At 41.1% G+C, this 26882-nt stretch overlaps 1 protein-coding gene across 1 annotated transcript in view; it reads left to right on the top strand.

Annotated features, from left to right (window-relative positions):
• Nucleotides 1–26882, top strand: part of LOC128696603 (solute carrier family 22 member 7) — a 360956-nt gene that overhangs the window by 279866 nt on the left and 54208 nt on the right. The window contains exons 6-7 of the mRNA XM_070094771.1: nucleotides 13196–13364; nucleotides 16045–16272. Of these exons, the coding sequence (XP_069950872.1) occupies nucleotides 13196–13364; nucleotides 16045–16272 (397 nt within the window). The remainder of the gene's footprint in view (nucleotides 1–13195; nucleotides 13365–16044; nucleotides 16273–26882) is intronic.

Raw genomic sequence — 26882 nt, 5'->3', positions numbered from 1 at the left:
GAGATGTACTGTCTCTTATAAAAATACACGTTGCAACACCGTTGCAAGGAGCAGAGGTCACTTGATTACATGGCATAGCATCTGTGATCAATTACTCACTCTAGCAGTAAACAAGACGCTCGCCCCTTCTGAGAGGGCTTGGCCCCTCAGGGCTGAAAGGGGCTGAAGGGGGCTGAAGGGGGCTGAAGGGGGCTGATACCCCCCTCCTGGAGAAAATTTCTCCACACTGGGGGGCGGCGGAGGTTCGCTGCAGGTGAACTATTCATCACTTAACATTAATTTGATTTTCTCACTCGCCACCACTGCTGCTTGTCTTTTCTGAACAGCTTTAGTCTGTGTGGTTTCTGGAGAATCACTAATTTTGTTTTCAACACTGTGTAATTCTAACGGCACTAGTTTATTTATTGTCCGCTTATTCACTACACCTTTGCTCAAAACATCAACTGTCCTGATGATTCCATTTGCATCAGGATATATGGTCACAATTTTTCCAAGTGGCCATTGGGACCTCGGACCATCATTGTCGATAATCACTATGTCACCAGGTCTTAAGGACTTATGATTTTCAGGAACACCAGCTCCATAGAAGTGTTCTCTCAATGAGGTGAGATAGTCTTCTCGCCAAATTTTCTCCCAATGTTCAATCACTTTATTAAGGTGTTTGAATTTAAGTCTGAGTTGCTCAGGTTCGAAATAAGTAGGATCCTCTATGATTTCTTTATCATTCATGGGAGGAACAGGTTCGAGCCTTCTGCCATGGAGTAAATGAGATGGACTTAACACTTCTAAATTGTCCAGATCATCGGTAACATAAGTTAGAGGTCTGTTGTTGACTCTATTTTCTATTTCAGTCACAACTGTACGGAATTCTTCTAAGTCTATTCTCTGACGATGAAGAGTCTTCCTTAAACAACGTTTTACAATGCCGATCATTCTTTCATAAAATCCGCCGTGCCATGGAGATTTAGGAGGAATGTATCTCCAACGACATCTGCGTTGATTCAGCATCTGTTGTACTTCTGGTTGATCAAAGATCTTGCTTATATAAGCAGCACCAGCAACAAAGTTCGTTGCATTATCTGAAATCATCAGTCTGGGACATGCCCTTCTGGCTGCAAACCTTCTGAATAATTTGATAAAAGTTTCAGCAGACATGTCAGTGGCTACTTCTAGATGTACTGCTCTAGTTGTAGCACAAGTGAACAAACAGATGTACACCTTGATGGGAACTTTGTCAACTGTTTTGGTTAAAATTATTGGTCCAGTATAATCTACACCTGTCACCTCAAATGGAGTGATATGACAAACTCTTTCAGAGGGATATGGAGGTGGACCTGGATACTGACATACTCGCATATCGTAGTGACGACAAGTAATACAGTCCTTTATTTGTTTTTTCACACTTTGTCGACCTTGAGGTATCCAGTAGGATTGTCGTATATGACAAAGTGTGTCAGCTACCCCACCATGTAACACGTTACTGTGGGCGTTTTGCACAATCAGTTTTGTTAGCCAATGATTCTTGGGGATCAATATTGGATGTATGGCTTCTTTAGGTAGTGAAGAATTATGAATTCTTCCTCGACATCTTATAATCTTTTCTGAGTCGAGATAAAGTCCTAAAGAATTAATCATGACAGGTTTCTTTGGGGATTTATCTTGTGTTTCTAGAAATTTATATTCTGTAGAGAAAACATCTTTCTGTATTAGTTTCACCCAGTATTTAATGGGTTCAAGACATTCATAATCAGGTTTAATTCCTTTAATGAATTTAAAGACAAGAGCTGTAACTCTTAAGAGTTTACCCAAAGATGAGTATTTAGATCCATCAATGACTATTTCTGTTGTGTCTGCAGTATTTACACAACTTATTTCTGCTGTGTTCAAGCAGACTGTTTCTTCTGGCATAATGTGAGCTTTTTGCTGAGGCCAGTTATTTTCATTAGAGAGCCAGTTCGGTCCGTGGAGCCATAATTTATTATCCACAAATTTCTTGAGTGGGACACCACGTGACAACATGTCAGCTGGATTCTCTTGGGTAGAGACGTGAAGAAAGAGATAATCTCTCTGCATCTCTTTTATTTCTGCTACTCTGTTCTGTACATAGACCAACTTACTCTTATTATTTCTTAACCACTGGAGAACTGCCTCATTATCACTCCAGATCACGGTTTTCTCAATAGTGAGATGATCAAGTACTTTGTTGAGATAGACAGCTAATTTTGTACCTACATAGAGTGCTGTCAGTTCCAATTGTGGTACTGTTCTGACCTTCAAGGGTGCTACCCTGGCCTTTGAAGTAATTAGTGTACTTCCTTCAGCATTACTCATGTAAGCTACAGCGCCATAACCTCTGGTTGACGCATCACAGAACACATGTAATGTGTACTTGTTTCCCTCTTGACCTATTTGTCTGGGAAATTTAATTTGATGAAGTTGTTTAAACTCCCTGGATATTTCATCCCATGCTTGACTCATTTCTAGAGGCAAGTTCTCATCCCATCCAATTTTGAGTTTCCATGCATCTTGCATAAGCATTTTACCTTTTATGGTAATTGGTGAGACGAGTCCTAGAGGATCAAAACATTGTGATACCTCTGACAGTAAACTACGTTTAGTGAGTGTACTGCATGATTTATTGTTTATCTTTTTGAGACTCAAAGTATCTTCCTGTGTGTTCCAATTAAGTCCCAGCATATTGTTGCAATCAGGAATTTCAGTTTCAGGGAAATCTTCTTTGATAAGTTCCCTTAATTGCTTTGAATTTGTATTCCACATCCTTAGAGGCATATTTGCTTCTTTCATCTCCTTGTTAGCTTCTCTGTATAAGGATTTCAAATCCTCCTCTTTATTCACAGTACCTTGAAGATTGTCCACATAGAAACTTTTCTTTAAGACTTCTTTGAAGGGACTTTCAGATTTCTTCAAATGTGTATTTAGAGTAGCTTCTAGTAAGAATGGAGAGGATGTTGCACCAAATAATACTGATTTGAAACGATAAGTTTTCACAGGACTTTGAGGATCATGTGGATTTTCAGGCCACAAGAATCGAGTATAATCTCTATCTATTTCTTGTAGTCCTACTCTTAAGAAAGCCTTGGAAATATCAGCCGTGTAGGCATATGGGTTTGTGCGAAATTTCATAAGCACGTCTCCAAGCTTCTCAGTTAGTGAGGGTCCGGTCATCAGACAGTCATTAAGACTTGCTACATCTTTATTTGCACGTGCGCTGCAATTATATACAACACGTAGTGGAGTGGTTTCAGAATCTTTTCTGACTCCATGGTGCGGGAGATAATGAGCGTTTGTCTTCAACTTATCTTCGACTATTTCCTCAATGAATTTATTGTCCAACTGTTCTTGTATGATATTATCATAGACAGTCAGTAGCTCTGGATTCTTCCTGAGCTCATGTATTTGTGCTTTCATCTGTCCGAAAGCCATGCGATAATTGCTAGGCAGATGTGGTGGATTTAATTTCCATGGTAACCTAACCCAATACTGTCCATCTTTATATTTGACAGTGTCCAAATATTGGTTATAAGTCTGAGACTCTTGTGGGCTTGGTTTATTTACATCAATACCTATCGCATCTAAATCCCACAACTTATCAACTGGTTCATTCATTTCTTCCAGTAATGATAATTTTTGCTGTGGTACATGATCAGCGGTTATTCTCGTAACTAGTACATTTTCCACTGAATCAATATCAGCTTCTTTCCCACTTTGAGAGGGAATGGGACCACATATCATGTGGCCTCCTGCTGTTTTCAGCAAGTGAACATCATGTTTACTTACTATATTTTGCACAAAACAGTGATAATAATCACTTCCAATGATTAAATCAATTGGACTAATTGTGTCCGTCTGTATGTCAGGACAGGCTAACTTGACCTTAGCTGCTTTCAGTGCTGCAACTGTTTCTTTTAATCCCTGGATCTGCACAGACTTAGGCAAATCATCTACTACCACAGCTTCTACTGTCTTTTTCCTGTTTCCTAGACCAACAGTGATTCTGGCTAGGTCATATGTCTGTTTACCAGAATTGTGGAAAAAACCAGCTATATCTAACTGTATTTTGGCATAGGGTTGTTTATTCAGTTTCTGCAACACTGATCTTCTTATGAAGGACCTTTGTGAGCCTTGATCAAATAGTGTTAGCACATTGGTTTTGTGTAATTTATTAGATAACTCAACTCGAGCTATCGGGAGAGCAGTTGCTTTAAACTTATCTCTCACATTTAATGCTGTTGCTTGTTGACTTCCTGATTCTGTGGAAGTCTGCTGCTGTTCAGCAAAAGTATTTGGGCATAATGCTGTATGATGCATACCCTTGCATTTAAAACACTTCTTCAGTGAGCATTTTCCTCCCTTGTGTTCACCTAAACACTTGATGCATCTTTTCAGCTGATGAACACGTTGTTTACGTGCCTCCATTGATGTGTATTGAATACAATACTGTGCCCAATGTGTTCCATCACAAAGTACACATTTTGGAGTACGTTTATGTGTGACAGTTTGTTTACTGTCTATTGTATTCACAGCTTGATAAATGCCTATATGGGATTTCCCATTATGTGGTTTAGTGGGAGTAGGTATACTCTTTTTATACTGAGTTGAAGGTTTATTATCCACTGGATTTGTGGATTTTTCATCTTGTCTCGTTGCTTGCATGCATGAAACTATTGTTTGTAAACCATTGCTAATTTCCTCACAAGTGAAATAGCGTTTATTGAACATAATATTTAATCGTTCAATAGTTTGTGGTGACAACTTATCTTGTACAATACCACTGATAAACCAATCACATTGTCTTAGGTCATATTTAGCACCTAGAGATCTGAGACTATTGTCTAATGTGATTCTAAATGCCTGTAAGTCTGAATAACAATGTTTGGGTGGCTTCAAGCTTGATATTAAGACTGCATGTCTAACTCTAGCCTTGTCAGCATCGAAGTAATTGTCTGCTAAGACACGTAAGGCTATTTGATAATTACCTTTAACCACCGGAAATGACTTAATCAGTTCATAGGGTTCTCCCTTCACAAGACATTTAAGGTAATTGAACTTAGCAATCTCATCTATGTCAGTTCGTGAATTTACTATGGATTGAAAACCACTAATGAATTCTTCATAATTATGACCTTGGAAAATAGGTAATGACAATGTAGGTAAGCTTGGTAATGGGACACTTGTTGTTGTTACAGGTGTAACAGGTGTTTGACCACTAGTTACAGTAGGTCTCTGTGACAGAGTTTTACGGCAGATAGCCTGTACTCCTGTCCACCTTAATTGTTGATCACTAAAAGTATCCAAAACATTTTTAATTTCATCTTCAGATGGATCTGATTCAAGAAATTTATTTTCATAATGTGTATAGTCTGAATTAATTATTTCCAGACGTTGTGTAAATAATTCAAACTTGACCTCAAGATCATCAAAATCTATGTTTGTATCTTGAGTTAATCCTAGACAGACTGAAATTAGATTTTCTAATTGTGTAATCTTAGTCTGTAAAGACTGAAACTGAGTTTTCAAACAAGCCATTTTAATGGTATACTGAAAATTCTAGCACCACACTTAGAGTGTTTAAAAACACTGTACTGCTATAAACAGCTGAGTTTTTGTTATGCTTAAGTCAGCAATAATCGAGTCAGACACTACTGACCCACTAAGCTTAACCTCAGGGTCAATGACCATGAAGGGTACAGGGTACATGTGTCTGGTGTTTATGGCTTAGAGTTTGCTGTGTCAGCCTGCCCATGATGATTAATCGTAAATAACGATGTTATACACTTCATTCACTATACACTATAAATGTCACTGTATAACTGTAATCACACGTGAATATTACTTACACATATATAAATTTCACTGTTAATATATATTTGAAAGCTTACACTTTATATATAAGTTCCTTTAATATAACAGGTAGATCTATAAGAAACAAACTTTAACACAATCTTGTCTCTTAATTTCTGTCTATAAACATTATAAACACTGTGTGTATATATACACTCAGACAAACAACATCATTTGGGTAGTTGTTGTATTAATCAGCATTTTCTCGAGATTGGAGCAGTGGTTGCAGGGTGTGGGTGAGTCACCCAGCTCCCGTTTTCTTTGGGTGTCCGCTGGGTGAGCGCCCGTTTTCTTTTGGGTGAACGCTGGGTGAGCGCCCGTTTTCTTTTGGCTGCCCATTCTCTGTGATTGAGTCTGGAGGGACTCATTTATACTGATTTATATTGTAAAACACTAGTTTTACAGCTTTTTTCGAAGGACCTTGGCTCATAGGTTATTTGTACACTGTAGTACAACATATTTGGACCACAGTGTGGTCTTTATCCGGTTCGAGCACGACCAAAACTCTGTTGAGAATTTGGCCTTACCTGCTGTGTTCATTATAAATATATATAATGAACACTTAGCTGATAAATGACAGCAAATCGTCTACACAGCCGCCCCTGCAGACGAGGTCTAGAAGCTGTCGAAACCATCACAACAGTGGGCTGTCAAGAGATACAATTTGTAAGTATAAATTACCCCTAGGGGGTGTTATGTCAGCATATTTCATTCGATGATGGCTGACGAATACTTACTTGTTTGGACTCAAAAGTCCACACCTTACTGCCGATTATAGGTTGATTACAAACTCCTTGTGACTCAAGAATTGCGCAATCCCCCGATCTACAAGAAATTCGTAACATACCTTGCTCTTTGTAACGTGAGCTATGGTGTTCTCAACACCTTCGACAGATATCGGTGACTTGATAGAAGCTGAAGTGTCCTTGGATGTCCACGTCTTCCATTGTCTAGGAAACGCACACTGGTACACTATGTTCAACAAGATTTGTCTTTATTGTTCACAATGTATCACAAGAGAAGCTGATCACACTTCTCTTATGTTTATTGTGTTTGTGAGACACTTTATTCACACTAACGCACAGATCAGTGTTCTTTGCTGGTTATCCTGGCGTCAGTGTGACTCTCTCTAGAGTCAAAAGTAGTCTGCCAGACGCCACAGCGCTCCATGCCGTCACTGCCCTAAGCACAAAAAAAAAAAAAACGCTGACCTAGTACCTTGCATCCTTGTCACCTCCTCGATGAAGCAAAGCAGAATGTTTGTTTCTTGCTGTCTTAATCATAGACAACAATGTACACTATTTTTACTATGGTAATAAAGTGGGAGCAGGATTTTCCTTAATTGTCCTGCTAAGTAAGAGATGTACTGTCTCTTATAAAAATACACGTTGCAACACCCCTGCAAGGAGCAGAGATCACTTGACCACGCATACGGCATCTGTGATCAATTACTCACTCTAGCAGTAAACAAGACGCTCGCCCCTTCTAGTGGCCCCTCAGGGCTGAGAGGGCTGAAGGGGGCTGAAGGGGGCTGAAGGGGGCTGATACCCCCCTCCTGGAGAAAATTTCTCCACATGTTCGCTGGTGGTGGTGGGGGGGGGAGTGTAAGCAATAATGAGTAGGTTCCAATATAATGTGTTCATTGGTGGTGGTGGGAGGGAGTGTAAGCAATAATGAGTAGGTTCCAATATAATGTGTTCATTGGTGGTGGTGGGGGGGAGTGTAAGCAATAATGAGTAGGTTCCAATATAATGTGTTCACTGGTGGTGGTGGTGGGGGGGAGTGTAAGCAATAATGAGTAGGTTCCAATATAATGTGTTCGCTGGTGGTGGTGGGGGGGGAGTGTAAGCAATAATGAGTAGGTTCCAATATAATGTGTTCACTGGTGGTGGTGGTGGTGGGGGGGGAGTGTAAGTAATAATGAGTAGGTTCCAATATAATGTGTTCACTGGTGGTGGTGGTGGGGGGGGAGTGTAAGTAATAATGAGTAGGTTCCAATATAATGTGTTCACTGGTGGTGGTGGTGGGGGGGGAGTGTAAGCAATAATGAGTAGGTTCCAATATAATGTGTTCACTGGTGGTGGTGGTGGTGGGGGGGGAGTGTAAGTAATAATGAGTAGGTTCCAATATAATGTGTTCACTGGTGGTGGTGGTGGTGGGGGGGAGTGTAAGTAATAATGAGTAGGTTCCAATATAATGTGTTCACTTGTGGTGGTGGTGGTGGGGGGGGAGTGTAAGTAATAATGAGTAGGTTCCAATATAATGTGTTCACTGGTGGTGGTGGTGGTGGGGGGGGAGTGTAAGTAATAATGAGTAGGTTCCAATATAATGTGTTCACTGGTGGTGGTGGTGGTGGGGGGGGAGTGTAAGTAATAATGAGTAGGTTCCAATATAATGTGTTCATTGGTGGTGGTGGTGGTGGGGGGGTGAGTGTAAGCAATAATGAGTAGGTTCCAATATAATGTGTTCACTGGTGGTGGTGGTGGGGGGGGAGTATAAGTAATAATGAGTAGGTTCCAATATATGAACCTTGAGTACTTGTGAAACAATGCATGTAGAAGCAGTCTGTAGGTTGTGTTAAGTTTATATTAATGTCCTGATGCATGTACTTATTCAGACGATAGTGTAGTGAATGTTTATTGTTAATCACTAGTGTCACTCTTACATATTAATATAAATATCTATATATATTTTGTACATGAAGTTTTAAATAAAATTAAAAAGGAAAAAAGCAAGTAATAAAGTGGTACGCGATATATTATTACAGAACTTATTTTAACCAGGCCTTTTATTTTTGTATATAATGGAGTGTGAAGGAGGGGCGCCTAACAGTTGTGTATGTGTTGTGGAGAAATTTTCTCCAGGAGGGGGGTATCAGCCCCCTTCAGCCCCTTTCAGCCCTTTCAGCCCTGAGGGGCCCAGCCCTCTCAGAAGGGACAAATATCTTGTTTACTGCTACAGCGAGTAATTGATCCCAGATGCAGTGCGAGTATGCGACGTGGTCAAGTGACCGCTGCTCCTTGCAGTCCAGTGTTGCAGAGTGTATTTTAATAAGAGACAGTACATCTCTTACTTTTGCAGGACAATTAAGGAAAATCCTGCTCACACTTTATTACCATAGTAAAGATAGTGGATATTGTTGTCTATGCTTAAGACAGCAAGATTTAAACATTCTGCTTTGCTTCATGGAGGAAGTGGCAAGGAAGCAAAAGTACTATGTCAGCTTTTCCTTTGTGCTAGGGGAGTAACGGCGTGGGCAGCTGTGGCGTCTTCAGATTACTTTTGACTCTACTGAGAGTGACACTGACGCCAGGATAACCAACAAAGAACGATCTGTGCATTAGTGTGAACAAAGTATCTCATAAAACACAATAAACACTTAAGAGAAGTGTGATCAGCTTCTTTAGTGATAAGATTGTGAACAATAAAGACAAATCTTGTGGAACATAGTGTACCAGTGTGCGTATTCCTAGACTATGGAAGACGTGGACATCCAAGGACACTTCAGCTTCTATCAGGTCACCGATATCTGTCGAAGGTGTGAAGAACACCATAGCTCACGCTACAAGAGCAAGGTAGGTTACGAATTTCTTGTAGTACGGGGCACTGCGCAGTTCTTGAGTCACAAGGAGTTTGTAATCAACCTATAGTCGGCAGTAAGGTGTGGACTTTTGAGTCCAAACAAGTATGTAATTTGTCAGCCATCAGTGAATGAAATATGCTGACATAACACCCCCTAGGGGTAATTTATAATCTTACAAATTATAACTCTTTACAGCCCGTTGAGAGATGACTGACAGCTTCTCAAGACCTCGTCTGCAGGGGCGGCTGTGCAGGCGATGAGTTGTCTTTCTAAGTTACATACAAACTCTTTAAACTTAGCTGGTAATGCCATTTCTCAACAGAGTCTCTCGGAGTTGCCTGCAGCGTCTCTCGTGGGGTTGCCTGTAGCATCTCTCGTGGGTTTTCCTGCAGCGTCTCTCGTGGGGTTGTCTGCAGCATTTCTCGTGGGGTTGCCTCCATTTTTCTCGTCGGGTTGCTTGCAGCATCTCCCTTGAGGTTGCCTGCAGCGTCTCTCGTGGGGTTGCCTCCATTATTTCTCGTGGGGTTGCAATCTCTCGTGGGGTTGCCTGCAGCGCCTCTCGTGGGGTTGCCTGCAGCGTCTCTCGTGGGGTTGCCTGCAGCATTTCTCGTGGGGTTGCCTGCAGCATCTCTCGTGGGGCTGCCTGCAGCATCTCTCATGGGGTTTCCTGCAGCGCCTCTCGATTGGTTGCCTGCAGTGTTTCTCGTGGGGTTGCCTGCAGTATTTATCGTGTGGTTGCCTGGAGCATTTCTCGTGGGGTTGCAATCTCTCGTGGGGTTGCCTGCAGCGTCTCTCGTGGGGTTGCCTGCAGCGTGTCACGTGGGGTTGCATGCAGTTTCTCCCGTGGGGTTGCCTGCAGCATCTCTCGTGGGGCTGCCTACAGCATCTCTCATGGGGTTTCCTGCAGCGCCTCTCGATTGGTTGCCTGCAGCGTTTCTCGTGGGGTTGCCTGCAGCATTTCTCGTGGGGTTGCCTGCAGCATTTCTCGTGGGGTTGCCTGCAGCTTCTCTCGTGGGGTTGCCTGCAGCGTCTCTATTGGGGTTGCCTGCAGCATTTCTCGTGGGGTTGACTGCAGCATCTCTCGTGGGGTTGACTGCAGCATCTCTCGTGGAGTTGACTGCAGCGTTTCTCGAGGGGATGCCTGCAGCATTTCTTGTGGGGTTGACTGCAGCATCTCTCGTGGGGTTGATTGCAGCATGTCTCGAGGGGATACCTGCAGCATTTCTCGTGAAGTTGCCTGTAGAGTCTCTCGGAGTTGCCTGCAGCGTCTCTCGTGGGGTTGCCTGTAGAGTCTCTCGGAGTTGCCTGCAGCGTCTCTCGTGGGGTTGCCTGTAGCATCTCTCGTGGGTTTTCCTGCAGCGTCTCTCGTGGGGTTGTCTGCAGCATTTCTCGTGGGGTTGCCTCCAGCATTTCTCGTCGGGTTGCTTGCAGCATCTCCCTTGAGGTTGCCTGCAGCGTCTCTCGTGGGGTTGCCTCCATTATTTCTCGTGGGGTTGCAATCTCTCGTGGGGTTGCCTCCATTATTTCTCGTGGGATTGCAATCTCTCGTGGGGTTGCCTGCAGCGTCTCTCGTGGAGTTGCATGCAGTTTCTCCCGTGGGGTTGCCTGCAGCATCTCTCGTGGGGCTGCCTGCAGCATCTCTCATGGGGTTTCCTGCAGCGCCTCTCGATTGGTTGCCTGCAGCGTTTCTCGTGGGGTTGCCTGCAGCATTTCTCGTGGGGTTGCCTGGAGCACTTCTCGTGGGGTTGCCTGCAGCTTCTCTCGTGGGGTTGCCTGCAGCATTTCTCGTGGGGTTGACTGCAGCATCTCTCGTGGGGTTGACTGCAGCATCTCTCGAGGGGATGCCTGCAGCATTTCTCGTGGGGTTGCCTGCAGCATTTCTCGTGGGGTTGACTGCAATCATCTCTCGTGGAGTTGACTGCAGCGTTTCTCGAGGGGATGCCTGCAGCATTTCTTGTGGGGTTGACTGCAGTATCTCTCGTGGGGTTGACTGCAGCATCTCTTGAGGGGATGTCTGCAGCATTTCTCGTGGGGTTGCCTGCAACATTTCTCGTGGGGTTGACTGCAGCGTCTCTCGTGGGGTTGACTGCAGTATCTCTCGAGGGGATGCCTGCAGCATCTCTGGAGGGGATGCCTGCAGCATTTCTCGTGGGGTTGCCTGCAGCATTTCTCGTGGGGTTGACTGCAGCATCTCTCGTGGGGTTGACTGCAGCATCTCTCGAGGGGATGCCTGCAGCATTTCTCGAGGGGATGCCTGCAGCATTTCTCGTGGGGTTGCCTGCAGCATTTCTCGTGGGGTTGACTGCAGCATCTCTCGTGGGGTTGACTGCAGCATCTCTCGAGGGGATGCCTGCAGCATCTCTCGAGGGGATGCCTGCAGCATCTCTCGAGGGGATGCCTGCAGCATTTCTCGAGGGGATGCCTGCAGCATTTCTCGTGGGATTGCTTGCAGCGTCTCTCGGAGTTGCATGCAGCATCTCTCGAGGAGATGCCTGCAGCATTTCTCGAGGGGATGCCTGCAGCATTTCTCGTGGGATTGCTTGCAGCGTCTCTCGGAGTTGCCTGCTGGAACCTACACACTTAAACTCCCCATCGGTTAAGAAGGAATTTACTTTGGCGGTGCGAGCTGCTAAAATATAAATGATTACAAACTGCAACGCTCTATAGTGTAGTGAGTTAGAGTAACATAGTATAGAGCCTATTATGTCTTAGTCTAAGTCACATAAGGCTACTGTGAGTAGCAAGTTCAACAACACAAGAGCCTTAAGTCTACTACCAAGTTTCCGGTAGAGTTTTGTCTCTAAACATTTATCACTGTGATAATATTCTCAGTCACTGCTGTTAGGGAGGCGAGTTCTGAAGAATTCAGTATGTTCCAGCGGGTCATGTATATATATCAGGCAGTAGTCGTCCATGCTAGCCTTGCTTGCTCTTCCTGTTTACTCTACAACATTATGTCTGGTACCTTGTCTATACCTTCATTATTGTCGGAGTAAATACAGTCTACCATTTACTTCACTACATTACCATCACTACCATAAATTAAGGAGATTCATGAAACAAGACTTACTGTATCTTGATCCATGAAGATATCTTTTGTGTAATTGTTTCTGAGGCTTCAAAAATCCTGTGTATTACTAGCTATTTTAATACACCTAAGTCAATATTCAGAATTCTGTAGTATTGGTCTCCCTAACTAGACATTTTGTTATTTACACGGGGAAGCGCTAAACCCTTCAGTCATACAGCGACTGAGAAATGGGAAGCAATCAAATTTGATACAAAGACGAGAGATTTATTTCTATGTATTAAGATCATTTAACCAGCATTAAGTCACCTGTCTTCAATATTGAAGACTCCCTCTACGTCACTCTTGTGTGTTTATATTAATACACTGATCTGAAATGTTACCTTAATTGATAATAATCTCAAGGGTCTGACAGCACTTGTAATAATCTCAAGGGTCTGACAGCACTTGTAATAATCTCAAGGGTCTGACAGCACTTGTAATAATCTCAAGGATCTGACAGCACTTGTAATAATCTCAAGGGTCTGACAGCACTTGTAATAATCTCAAGGGTCTGACAGCACTTGTAATAATCTCAAGGGTCTGACAGCACTTGTAATAATCTCAAGGGTCTGACAGCACTTGTAATAATCTCAAGGGTCTGACAGCACTTGTAATATTCTCAAGGGTTTGACAGCACTTGTAATAATCTCAAGGGTCTCACAGTATGTGTTATTCGTCAGTAGTGGAGCAGGTGTCTCCTGGGTGGAGAACACGCATCACCTCTACCAGCTTTATCTTCTGGACGGCAGGCATGTGCCTCCTGCCGCTGATAGCATGGCTCACCAAAGACTGGTTTCTCCTCGGTGTCATCACCACAGTTCCTTTCTTCCTGCTCATCCTCTGCTGGTGGTAAGTGCAGTTACTGTGTGAGCATGGAACACTCACCGTTTTTAACAGGAGCTCCACTTACTGTAATTAAAATAAGGGTCTCCTTTGGCTTGTTAGTATTTTCTTTAAATTATCAGGCTTCCTTCATTAGTTATAATACAGTTGGTAGAATTACCGACAATATGTAAAGTAAAAGGACACAAGTGCGTAATTCTCCACGCAACAACACCACTCCTAACAAAGTTATAATTCTTCCCAACATCCAGGTTGCACTGAATGTTTTTAAAGTACTTTCACAGGCTAACACCAGAGTCGCTATCGCTTCTAGCACTTCAATAAAGGATCTAACCAGAACAAAATCCAAGCACAATGAACCAGTCAACGCAGGAGTTTACACTATACCCTGTGGAGGCTGCGACAAGATTTATGTAGGTGAAACAGCAAGAAACCTCGACACCCGCCTCAGTGAACACATTTACGCATGTAGGAACGATAACTTGAACAACGCCTGCGTACAACACCGAAATTCCACCAGTCATCTCATGAAGTTCAGGGGCGCCCAATTAGTGATCAAAGAAACTAATTTCCGCAGACGCAAGTGCCTTGAATCTTCACTAATAGCTGTTTCTAATACAATGAAACAAAACAAAGGCAGAAACACCATCTGTGAAGTCTTAGCAAGAATCCTCCTGAAAACAGTAAATCCTGCCATCACATAGTCTCTCCTGTTAATACTACACAAGCACATTACAGAGAGTGAACACTGAAACAGGCTGCCTCTATCCAGCCTCCAATAGAAATATTTGTCTAACCTATTTTTATGTTACTTAAGTTATAGCTTTTATATCCTTTTACTGTTGTGCGAGTTAATTGTCCTAACATATTGTATTACTACTACTACAACTTATATCACTACTACTACTACTACTACTACCACTAGTATTGAACCTCATTCTGAGCCTATATATACCCTCTGTGTCCATGTATTGTTTGTAACAGCTTGACAAAGCTCCTGGAGAGCGAAACGTTGCCACAATAAAAATGTCACATTAGTTGCACTTGTGTCCTTTTACTTCACTAGTTATAATTATGACCATAATTTTTTAAGAGGTGGGCTGGTAAACCAGCGGAAGGCCTCGGTCAGATACGAAAAGCGGGTCATCATCTGATCAAGACCCGCGTCAGGAAACACTTGTCCTGCTTCCTGACAAATTTTACCTAACTTAACCTACCAGGCTTCCTGAGCCACTTCTGTAACTCATTTGTTATTTTTTACATGTGTGTTCAGTTGTACGAGCCTCTCCCTGCAGATGACTGGGTATTCCAGCCACAGTATGAGCATCTTTCTCGAAGTTTCTTTGCACATGAAGGACAATGATGGTATCAAATGCTGCAAAATGTGCAAATAAGATACATTTAATCACTGGGATAGTCCATATGAAAAAGGTTCGTTCACTGGTATATGTGAGACAAGGTAAGATGCAGAGCTCATGAATAGCTGCAGTCAGAGAGAAAAGTTAGGAACTGAGGTGACGTGATCGGCGTCTCTTGATGTGGTACTCCTCAAGGAAGGCTCCTTCAGAATTAACAACAATATGTTTTCATGAAAGAGTCTCGTGCAGTAGGACATTTATTAATGTTTCAACAGCTAGTTCAATATAAAGCACAGGTATATATGGTGAGTCAGTTTAAGTAATACACAAGAGAAAGGACGAAGCTAGTTGATGCGTTGTAACTAACGTACGCTTGGTAAACGGACGCCTTGCATAGTGCTTACACCGTACACCTTAACACCCATAACCATCTCATGGAATTCCAGAATAACAGGATTGTCATCCAGGAAACTGATTTATGTCACACACGATATTTAGAATCTGTTATCATCGCTACTACCAACACCTTATACACAGCATATGTCATGCTTATCCTGGAGTATGTTGGAAAAAGAGCAAAGGTTTGCAATGAAGCTAGACCTAAAGCTGAAGGCTAGAGGAGCTAAACCTGACCACACTAAAAGACAAAAGAACCAGGAGTGACATGATTACGAGGTAAATACTGAGAAGAATTGAAGGTTGGACAGAGAGTCTGAGAGACAGGTCTCAGGTACACATGGTCACGGTCACTGTTGGAAGTTATAAGACCAGATTAGTCACAGAGTTGTTAGGAAATAGTTCTTTTGCCTTAGACTGGTTAGGAAGTTGAATGACCTAAAGAACCAAGTGGCAGAGGCAGAATCCATACATAGCCGGGGTAATGGAAGGCAATTAGACTCGATTCAGTGAATTGGAGCAAAGGTTCAGTTCCGTACATTAAGCGTCCCTCTTTAGTATTAAAGAAGAAACATCTCTCGGATAGACCCCTGGCTGTCTTCAAGAAGGAGCTGGACAGCCACCTAAAGCCAGTACCTGATCAGCCTGGCTGTGGTTCGTACATCGGTTTATGTGCAGCCAGCAGTAACAGCCTGGATGATCAGACCTTGATACACGACAAAGCCTGGTTTTAGACCGGGAAGCGGGGGAGTTGACCCCCGAAACACTCTCCAGGTATACTCCAGGTATACCCTTCCCTCGTTTTCCTGAAGCGTAAACCAGAATAGTGAAACGAGAACCTCAGGTTTATATACGTAAAGCAAAAATGGAATGCCTATATTTCTGTATTTTACTGTTAATTATACTGTTGTAATTCATTATTACACTGACAGGTTTCTGCCCGAGTCTCCTCGCTGGTTGCTGTCTCGTGGCCACATAGAGCAGTGTGCTGCGCTCATGACCACCATCGCTACACGTAATGGCAAACAAGTGCCAGATAGGTTGAAAGAACGTCTACAAGCCGTCTCCTTCACTCACAACACGGAAAGGAATTATGGTGTTGTCCAGCTGTTGAATTATTCCACTGTTCGTCTCCGTACTTTGCTCCTCACAGCTTGCTAGTGAGTTTATATTTTTAAATATCATAATTCATACGTAATTATTACGTTTATTGGTAAGAAATGAAACCCATATAGATCATATAGTACCTCAGTAATGGAAAGCATTTATATTGAATCGAATATATAAATATATTCTTTTTTTATTAATACATGGGCCGAGTGCCACCAGAGCAGGTGGCCCCATAAAGAAAAACTTTCCTCATTCACTCCAGAGGCGTGCTTACACTACTGCAACATTAACACCCCTCATTCAGAGTGCCGGCACTGTACTTCCCATCTCTTTTCATAAATGTTAGTTTGCTCACACTTGAACAGCACGTCAAGTAATAAAAACTATTTGTCTCCTATCATATACGCTCAGGTATGCTTGCTGGAAGTCCAAGCTCCTCGCACACAAAACCTCCTTTACCCCCTCCCTCCAACATTTCCTCGGCTGACCCCTACTCCGCCTTCCCTCCACTACAGATTAATACACGCTATTTAATACATTCTATTTTGTTCCATCCTCTCTATGCGTTTAAAACTCGGCCGCTGCTTGTTGAGACTGGTACACCAAAAGGGGATAAGAATGAAATTAGCCTAGAGTCTCCCACACCACCGTAAGTCCTCGGACCAAGAGTAACACACATAGCTTGGCTGGGTGCTTGGTTCTTGTAGGCTAGTGTGGTCCTGTGGATTAAGGCATCACATGATTTTCGCTAACCACAAGGCAGGGCCAAAACGACATGGGTTCGAATCCTCGGAGAGTCGCAGTATAGTTATTGATATATATATATATATATATATATATATATATATATATATATATATATATATATATATATATATATATATATATATATATGTATATATATATATATATATATATATATATATATATATATATATATATATATATATATATAAGTATATATATATATATATATATATATATATATATATATATATATATATATATATATATATATATACATATATATATATATATATATATATATATATATATATATATATATATATATATATATATATATATATATATATATATATATATATATGTCGTGCCGAATAGGCAAAACTTGCCATTTTGGCTAAAATATCAACGCTCATCTTGCCATATAGGACAAGAGAAAATTTGTGTATGCAATAATTTCGCCAAAATCATTCTGAACCTAACGCAAAAAATATATGTCACTGTGTTTGTTTAATATTAAATTATTGTAAACAAATCTAAAATATATTTAGTTGGGTTAGGCTAAAATAAATTGTTCTTGTTATAATGAGGTTAGGTAAGTTTTCTAAGATTCTTTTGGTGCAAAATTAAAAATTTTTACATTAACATTAATGAAAAAAATATATCTTTAAACGTACAAGAGAAAATTTCAGAAAGGACTTAATTTTAAATGAGTTCTTGCTAATTGACCACTTTTACATATTCGGCACGACATATATATATATATATATATATATATATATATATATATATATATATATATATATATATATATATATATATATATATATATATATATATTATATATATATATATATATATATATATATATATATATATATATATATATATATATATATATATATATATATATATATATATATATATTTTTTTTTATTATTTTTTATCACACTGGCCGATTCCCACCAAGGCAGGGTGGCCCGAAAAAGAAAAACTTTCACCATCATTCACTCCATCACTGTCTTGCCAGAAGGGTGCTTTACACTACAGTTTTTAAACTGCAACATTAACACACCTTCAGAGTGCAGGCACTGTACTTCCCATCTCCAGGACTCAAGTCCGGCCTGCCGGTTTCCCTGAACCCCTTCATAAATGTTACTTTGCTCACACTCCAACAGCACGTCAAGTATTAAAAAAATTTGTCTCCATTCACTCCTATCAAACACGTTCACACATGCCTGCTGGAAGTCCAAGCCCCTCGCACACAAAACCTCCTTTACCCCCTCCCTCCAACCTTTCCTAGGCCGACCCCTACCCCGCCTTCCTTCCACTACAGACTGATACACTCTTGAAGGCACTCTGTTTCGCTCCATTCTCTCCACATGTCCGAACCACCTCAACAACCCTTCCTCAGCCCTCTGGACAACAGTTTTGGTAATCCCACACCTCCTCTTAACTTCCAAACTACGAATTCTCTGCATTATATTCACACCACACATTGCCCTCAGACATGACATCTCCACTGCCTCCAGCCTTCTCCTCGCTGCAACATTCATCACCCATGCTTCACACCCATATAAGAGCGTTGGTAAAACTATACTCTCATACATTCCCCTCTTTGCCTCCAAGGACAAAGTTCTTTGTCTCCACAGACTCCTAAGTGCACCACTCACCCTTTTCCCCTCATCAATTCTATGATTCACCTCATCTTTCATAGACCCATCCGCTGACACGTCCACTCCCAAATATCTGAATACATTCACCTCCTCCATACTCTCTCCCTCCAATCTGATATCCAATCTTTCATCACCTAATCTTTTTGTTATCCTCATAACCTTACTCTTTCCTGTATACACTTTTAATTTTCTTCTTTTGCACACCCTACCAAATTCATCCACCAATCTCTGCAACTTCTCTTCACAATGTACCAAGAGCACAGTGTCATCAGCAAAGAGCAACTGTGACAACTCCCACTTTATGTGTGATTCTTTATCTTTTAACTCCACGCCTCTTGCCAATACCCTCGCATTTACTTCTCTTGCAACCCCATCTATAAATATATTAAACAACCACGGTGACATCTCACATCCTTGTCTAAGGCCTACTTTTACTGGGAAATAATTTCCCTCTTTCCTACATACTCTAACTTGAGCCTCACTATCCTCATAAAAACTCTTCACTGCTTTCAGTAACCTACCTCCTACACCATAAACCTGCAACATCTGCCACATTGCCCCCCTATCCACCCTGTCATACGCCTTTTCCAAATCCATAAATGCCACAAAGACCTCTTTAGCCTTATCTAAATACTGTTCACTTATATGTTTCACTGTAAACACCTGGTCCACACACCCCCTACCTTTCCTAAAGCCTCCTTGTTCATCTGCTATCCTATTCTCCGTCTTACTCTTAATTCTTTCAATAATAACTCTACCATACATTTTACCAGGTATACTCAACAGACTTATCCCCCTATAATTTTTGCACTCTCTTTTGTCCCCTTTGCCTTTATACAAAGGAACTATGCATGCTCTCTGCCAATCCCTAGGTACCTTACCCTCTTCCATACATTTATTAAATAATTGCACCAACCACTCCAAAACTATATCCCCACCTGCTTTTAACATTTCTATCTTTATCCCATCAGTTCCAGCTGCCTTACCCCCTTTCATTTTACCTACTGCCTCACGAACTTCCCCCACACTCACAACTGGCTCTTCCTCACTCCTACAAGATGTTATTCCTCCTTGCCCTATTCACGAAATCACAGCTTCCCTATCTTCATCAACATTTAACAATTCCTCAAAATATTCCCTCCATCTTCCCAATACCTCTAACTCTCCATTTAATAACTCTCCTCTCCTATTTTTAACTGACAAACCCATTTGTTCTCTAGGCTTCCTTAACTTGTTAATTTCACTCCAAAACTTTTTCTTATTTTCAACAAAATTTGTTGATAACATTTCACCCACTCTCTCATTTGCTCTCTTTTTACATTGCTTCACCACTCTCTTAACCTCTCTCTTCCTCTCCATATACTCTTCCCTCCTTGCATCACTTCTACTTTGTGAAAACTTCTCATATGCTATCTTTTTCTCCCTTACTACTCTCTTTACATCATCATTCCACCAATCGCTCCTCTTCCCCCCCGCACCCACTTTCCTGTAACCACAAACTTCTGCTGAACACTCTAACACTACATTTTTAAACCTACCCCATACCTCTTCGACCCCATTGCCTATGCTCTCATTAGCCCATCTATCCTCCAGTAGCTGTTTATATCTTACCCTAACTGCCTCCTCTTTTAGTTTATAAACCTTCAACTCTCTCTTCCCTGATGCTTCTGTTCTCCTTGTATCACATCTACCTTTTACTCTCAGTGTAGCTACAACTAGAAAGTGATCTGATAAATCTGTGGCCCCTCTATAAACATGTACATCCTGAAGTCTACTCAACAGTCTTTTATCTACCAATACATAATCCAACAAACTACTGTCATTTCGCCCTACATCATATCTTGTATACTTATTTATTCTCTTTTTCTTAAAATATGTATTACCTATAACTAAACCCCTTTCTATACAAAGTTCAATCAAAGGGCTCCCATTATCATTTACACCTGGCACCCCAAACTTACCTACCACACCCTCTCTAAAAGTTTCTCCTACTTTAGCATTCAGATCCCCTACCACAATGACTCTCTCACTTGGTTCAAAGGCTCCTATACATTCACTTAACATCTCCCAAAATCCCTCTCTCTCCTCTACATTCCTCTCTTTTCCAGGTGCATACACGCTTATTATGACCCACTTTTCGCATCCAACCTTTACTTTAATCCACATAATTCTTGAATTTACGCATTCATATTCTCTTTTCTCCTTCCATAACTGATCCTTCAACATTACTGCTACCCCTTCCTTTGCTCTAACTCTCTCAGATACTCCAGATTTAATCCCATTTATTTCCCCCCACCGAAACTCCCCTACCCCCTTCAGCTTTGTTTCGCTTAGGGCCAGGACATCCAACTTCTTTTCATTCATAACATCAGCAATCATCTGTTTCTTGTCATCCGCACTACATCCACGCACATTCAAGCATCCCAGTTTTATAAAGTTTTTCTTCTTCTCTTTTTTAGTAAATGTCTACAGGAGAAGGGGTTACTAGCCCATTGCTCCCGGCATTTTAGTCGCCTCATACGACACGCATGGCTTACGGAGGAAAGATTCTTTTCCACTTCCCCATGGACAATAGAAGAAATAAGGAAGAACAAGAGCTATTTAGAAAAAAGGGAGAAAAACCTAGATGTATGTATATATATTTGCATGTGCATGTCTGTGAAGTGTGACCAAAGTGTAAGTAGGAGTAGCAAGATATCCCTGTTATCTAGCGTGTTTATGAGACAGAAAAAGAAACCAGCAATCCTACCATCATGCAAAACAGTTACAGATTTCTGTTTCACAGTCATCTGGCAGGACGGTAGTACTTCCCTGTGTGTTTGCTGTCTACCAACCTACTACACATATTTATATATATATATATATATATATATATATATATATATATATATATATATATATATATATATATATATATATATATATATATATATATATATATATATATAGTTTTGGAGTGGTTGGTGCAATTATTTAATAAATGTATGGAAGAGGGTAATGTACCTAGGGATTGGCAGAGAGCATGCATAGTTCCTTTGTATAAAGGCAAAGGGGATAAAAGAGAGTGCAAAAATTATAGGGGGATAAGTCTGTTGAGTGTACCTGGTAAAGTGTATGGTAGAGTTATAATTGAAAGAATTAAGAGTAAGACGGAGAATAGGATAGCAGATGAACAAGGAGGCTTTAGGAAAGGTAGGGGGTGTGTGGACCAGGTGTTTACAGTGAAACATATAAGTGAACAGTATTTAGATAAGGCTAAAGAGGTCTTTGTGGCATTTATGGATTTGGAAAAGGCGTATGACAGGGTGGATAGGGGGGCAATGTGGCAGATGTTGCAAGTGTATGGTGTAGGAGGTAGGTTACTGAAAGCAGTGAAGAGTTTTTACGAGGATAGTGAGGCTCATGTTAGAGTATGTAGGAAAGAGGGAAATTTTTTCCCAGTAAAAGTAGGCCTTAGACAAGGATGTGTGATGTCACCGTGGTTGTTTAATATATTTATAGATGGGGTTGTAAGAGAAGTAAATGCGAGGGTCTTGGCAAGAGGCGTGGAGTTAAACGATAAAGAATCACACACAAAGTGGGAGTTGTCACAGCTGCTCTTTGCTGATGACACTGTGCTCTTGGGAGATTCTGAAGAGAAGTTGCAGAGATTGGTGGATGAATTTGGTAGGGTGTGCAAAAGAAGAAAATTAAAGGTGAATACAGGAAAGAGTAAGGTTATGAGGATAACAAAAAGATTAGGTGATGAAAGATTGAATATCAGATTGGAGGGAGAGAGTATGGAGGAGGTGAACGTATTCAGATATTTGGGAGTGGACGTGTCAGCGGATGGGTCTATGAAAGATGAGGTGAATCATAGAATTGATGAGGGAAAAAGAGTGAGTGGTGCACTTAGGAGTCTGTGGAGACAAAGAACTTTGTCCTTGGAGGCAAAGAGGGGAATGTATGAGAGTATAGTTTTACCAACGCTCTTATATGGGTGTGAAGCGTGGGTGATGAATGTTGCAGCGAGGAGAAGGCTGGAGGCAGTGGAGATGTCATGTCTGAGGGCAATGTGTGGTGTGAATATAATGCAGAGAATTCGTAGTTTGGAAGTTAGGAGGAGGTGCGGGATTACCAAAACTGTTGTCCAGAGGGCTGAGGAAGGGTTGTTGAGGTGGTTCGGACATGTAGAGAGAATGGAGCGAAACAGAATGACTTCAAGAGTGTATCAGTCTGTAGTGGAAGGAAGGCGGGGTAGGGGTCGGCCTAGGAAGGGTTGGAGGGAGGGGGTAAAGGAGGTTTTGTGTGCGAGGGGCTTGGACTTCCAGCAGGCATGCGTGAGCGTGTTTGATAGGAGTGAATGGAGACAAATGGTTTTTAATACTTGACGTGCTGTTGGAGTGTGAGCAAAGTAACATTTATGAAGGGATTCAGGGAAACCGGCAGGCCGGACTTGAGTCCTGGAGATGGGAAGTACAGTGCCTGCACTCTGAAGGAGGGGTGTTAATGTTGCAGTTTAAAAACTGTAGTGTAAAGCACCCTTCTGGCAAGACAGTGATGGAGTGAATGATGGTGAAAGTTTTTCTTTTTCGGGCCACCCTGCCTTGGTGGGAATCGGCCGGTGTGATAATAATAAAATATATATATATATATATATATTATATATATATATATATATATATATATATATATATATATATATATATATATATATATTAACAAGTCGGCCGTCTCTCACCGAGGCAGGGTGACCCAAAAAGAAAGAAAATCCCCAAAAGGAAAATACTTTCATCATCATTCAACACTTTCACCTCACTCACACATAATCACTGTTTTTGCAGAGGTGCTCAGAATACAACAGTTTAGACGTATATATGTATAAAGATACACAACATATCCCACCAAACTGCCAATATCCCAAACCCCTCCTTTAAAGTACAGGCATTGTACTTCCCATTTCCAGGACTCAAGTCCGGCTATATAAAATAACCAGTTTCCCTGAATCCCTTCACTAAACATTACCCTGCTCACACTCCAACAGCTCGTCAGGTCCCAAATACCATTCGTCTCCATTCACTCCTATCTAACACGCTCATGCACGCTTGCTGGAAGTCTAAGCCCCTCGCCCACAAAACCTCCTTCACCCCCTCCCTTCAACTTTTTCGAGGACGACCCCTACCCTGCCTTCCTTCCCCTACAGATTTATACGCTCTCCATGTCATTCTACTTTGATCCATTCTCTCTAAGTGACCAAACCACCTCAACAACCCCTCTTCAGCCCTCTGACTAATGCTTCTATTAACTCCACACCGTTTCCTAATTTCCTTACTCCGAATTTTCTGCATAATATTTATACAATACATTGCCCTAAGACAGGACATCTCCACTGCCTCCAACCGCCTCCTCACTGCAACATTTACAACCCAAGCTTCACACCCATATAAGAGTGTTGGTACCACTATACTTTCATACATTCCCTTCTTTGCCTCCATAGATAACGTTTTTTGTCTCCACATATACTTCAATGCACCACTCACCTTTTTTCCATCATCATTTCTATGATTAACCTCATCCTTCATAAATCCATCTGCTGACACGTCAACTCCCAAATATCTAGAAACATTCACTTCTTCCATACTCCTCCTTTCCAATTTGATATCCAAGTTTCTTTATCTAAATCATTTGATACCCTCATCAACTTACTCATTTCTATGTTCACATTCAACTTTCTACCTTTACACACACTCCCAAACTCATCCACTAGCCTTTGCAATTTTTCTTTATAATCTTTCATAAGCACAGTATCATCAGCAAAATGTAACTGTGTCAATTCCGATTTTGTATTTGATTCCCCATAATTTAATCCCACCCCCCTCTCCCGAACACCCTAGCATTTATTTCTTTTACAACCCCATCTATAAATATATTAAACAACCATGGTGACATTACACATCCCTGTCTAAGACCTACTTTTACTGGGAAGTAGTCTCCTTCTCTTCTACACACCCTAACCTGAGCCTCACTATCCTCATAAAAACTCTTTACAGCATTTAGTAACTTGCTACCTCTTCCATATACTTCCAACATCTGCCACATTGTTCCCCTATCCACTCTATCATATGCCTTTTCTAAATCCATAAATGCAATGAAAACTTCCCTACCTTTATCTAAACACTGTTCACATATATGCTTCAATGTATATACTTGATTTACACATCCCCTACCCACTCTAAACCCTCCTTTCTCTTCCGCAATCTTACATTTTGTCTTACCTCTAATTCTTTCAATAATAACCCAACCGTACACTTTTCCTGGTATACTCAGTATAATTTTTACAATAATTTTTGTCCCCCTTCCCTTTATATAAAGGAATTATGCATGCTCTCTGCCAATCCCTATGTACCTCCCCCTCTTTCATACATTTATTAAACAAAAATGTCAACCACTCTAACACTATATCCCCCCTGCTTTTAACATTTTTGTCATGATACCATCACTTCCCACTCCTTTACCCCCTTTCATTCTATGTAATGCTTCACGTACCTCCACCACACTCACATCCTGTCCTTCTTCACTCCTAAAAGATGGTATACCTCCCTGGCCAGTGCATGAAATTACCGCCTCCCTTTCTTCGTCGACATTTAAAAGTTCCTCAAAATATTCCCGCCATCTACCCAATACCTCCATCTCCCTATCTACTAACTCTCCTACTCTGTTTTTATCTGACAAATCCATTTGTTCCCTAGGCTTTCTTAACTTGTTTAACTCACTCCAAATTTTTTTCTTATTTTCATTAAAATTTCTTGGCAGTGCCTCTCCCACTCTACCATCCGCTCTCCTTTTGCACTCTCTCACTACTCTTTTCACCTTTCTTTTACTCTCCATATACTCTACTCTTCTTAAAGCACTTCTGCTTTGTAAAAACCTCTCATAAGCTACCTTTTTGTATTTTATCACACCCTTTACTTTATCATTCCACCAATCATTCCTCTTTCCTCCTGCACCCACCCTCCTATAACCACAAACTTCTGCCCCACATTCTAATACTGCATTTTTAAAACTATTCCAACCCTCTTCAACCCCCCACTACTCATAATTGCACCAGCCCACCTTTCTGCCAAGAGTTGCTTATATCTCACCCGAAACTTCCTCCTCCCTTAGTATATACACTTTCACCTCTCTCTTACTTGTTGTTGCCATTTTCTTCTTGTCCCATCCACCTCTTACTCTAAACTGTAGCTACAACTAAATAATGATCCGATATATCAGTTGGCCCTCTACAAACATGTACATCCTGGAGCCTACCCATCAACCATCTATCCACCAATACATAATCTAACTTTCATTACATGCTATATCATACCTTGTATATTTATTTATCCTTTTTTTCATGAAATATGTATTACTTATTATCAAACCTTTTTCTACACATAGCTCAATTAAAGGCTCTCTATTTTCGTTTACCCCTGGCACCCCAGATTTACCTACTACTCCCTCCACAACATTTTTACCCACTTTAGCATTGAAATCCCTAACCACAAGTACTCTCACACTTGGTCCAAAACTCCCCACGCATTCACTCAACATTTCCCAAAATCTCTCTCTCTCCTCTACACCTCTCTCTTCTCCAGGTGCATATACGCTTACTATAATCCACCTTTCATTTTACTCCACATAGTCCCTCTTTTCCTGCCATAGCTTATCCTTCAACATTATTGCTACTCCTTCTTTAGCTCTAACTCTATTTGAAATCCCTGACCTAATCCCATTTATTCCTATCCACTGAAACTCTCCCACCCCCTTCAGCTTTGTTTCACTTAAAGCCAGGATATCCAGCTTCTTCTCATTCATAACATCCACAACCATCTCTTTCTTATCATTTGCACAACATCCACGCACGTTCAGACTTCCCAGTTTGAAAATTTTCTTCTTATTCTTTTTAGTAATCATTATAGGTAAAAGGGTTACTAGCCCATTGTTCCCGGCATTTTAGATGACTTTTACAACACGCATGGCTTACAGAGGAAGATTCTTATTCTACTTTCCCATGGATATAAAAGAAAAAGTAATAAGAACAAGAACTATTAAAATAAAATCAAAGAAAACTCAGATGAGTGTGTATAAATAAACGTGTACATGTATGTGTAGTGTGACCTAAGTGTAAGTAGAAGCAGCAAGACATCCCTGTAATCTTGTATATTTATGAGACAGAAAAAAGGCACCAGCAATCCTCCCATCATGTAAAACAATTACAGGCT

The sequence above is a fragment of the Cherax quadricarinatus genome, chromosome 47 (assembly GCF_038502225.1).
Source record: "Cherax quadricarinatus isolate ZL_2023a chromosome 47, ASM3850222v1, whole genome shotgun sequence".
Lineage (NCBI taxonomy): Eukaryota > Metazoa > Arthropoda > Malacostraca > Decapoda > Parastacidae > Cherax > Cherax quadricarinatus.
This window is presented reverse-complemented; position numbering and strand designations above follow the sequence as displayed.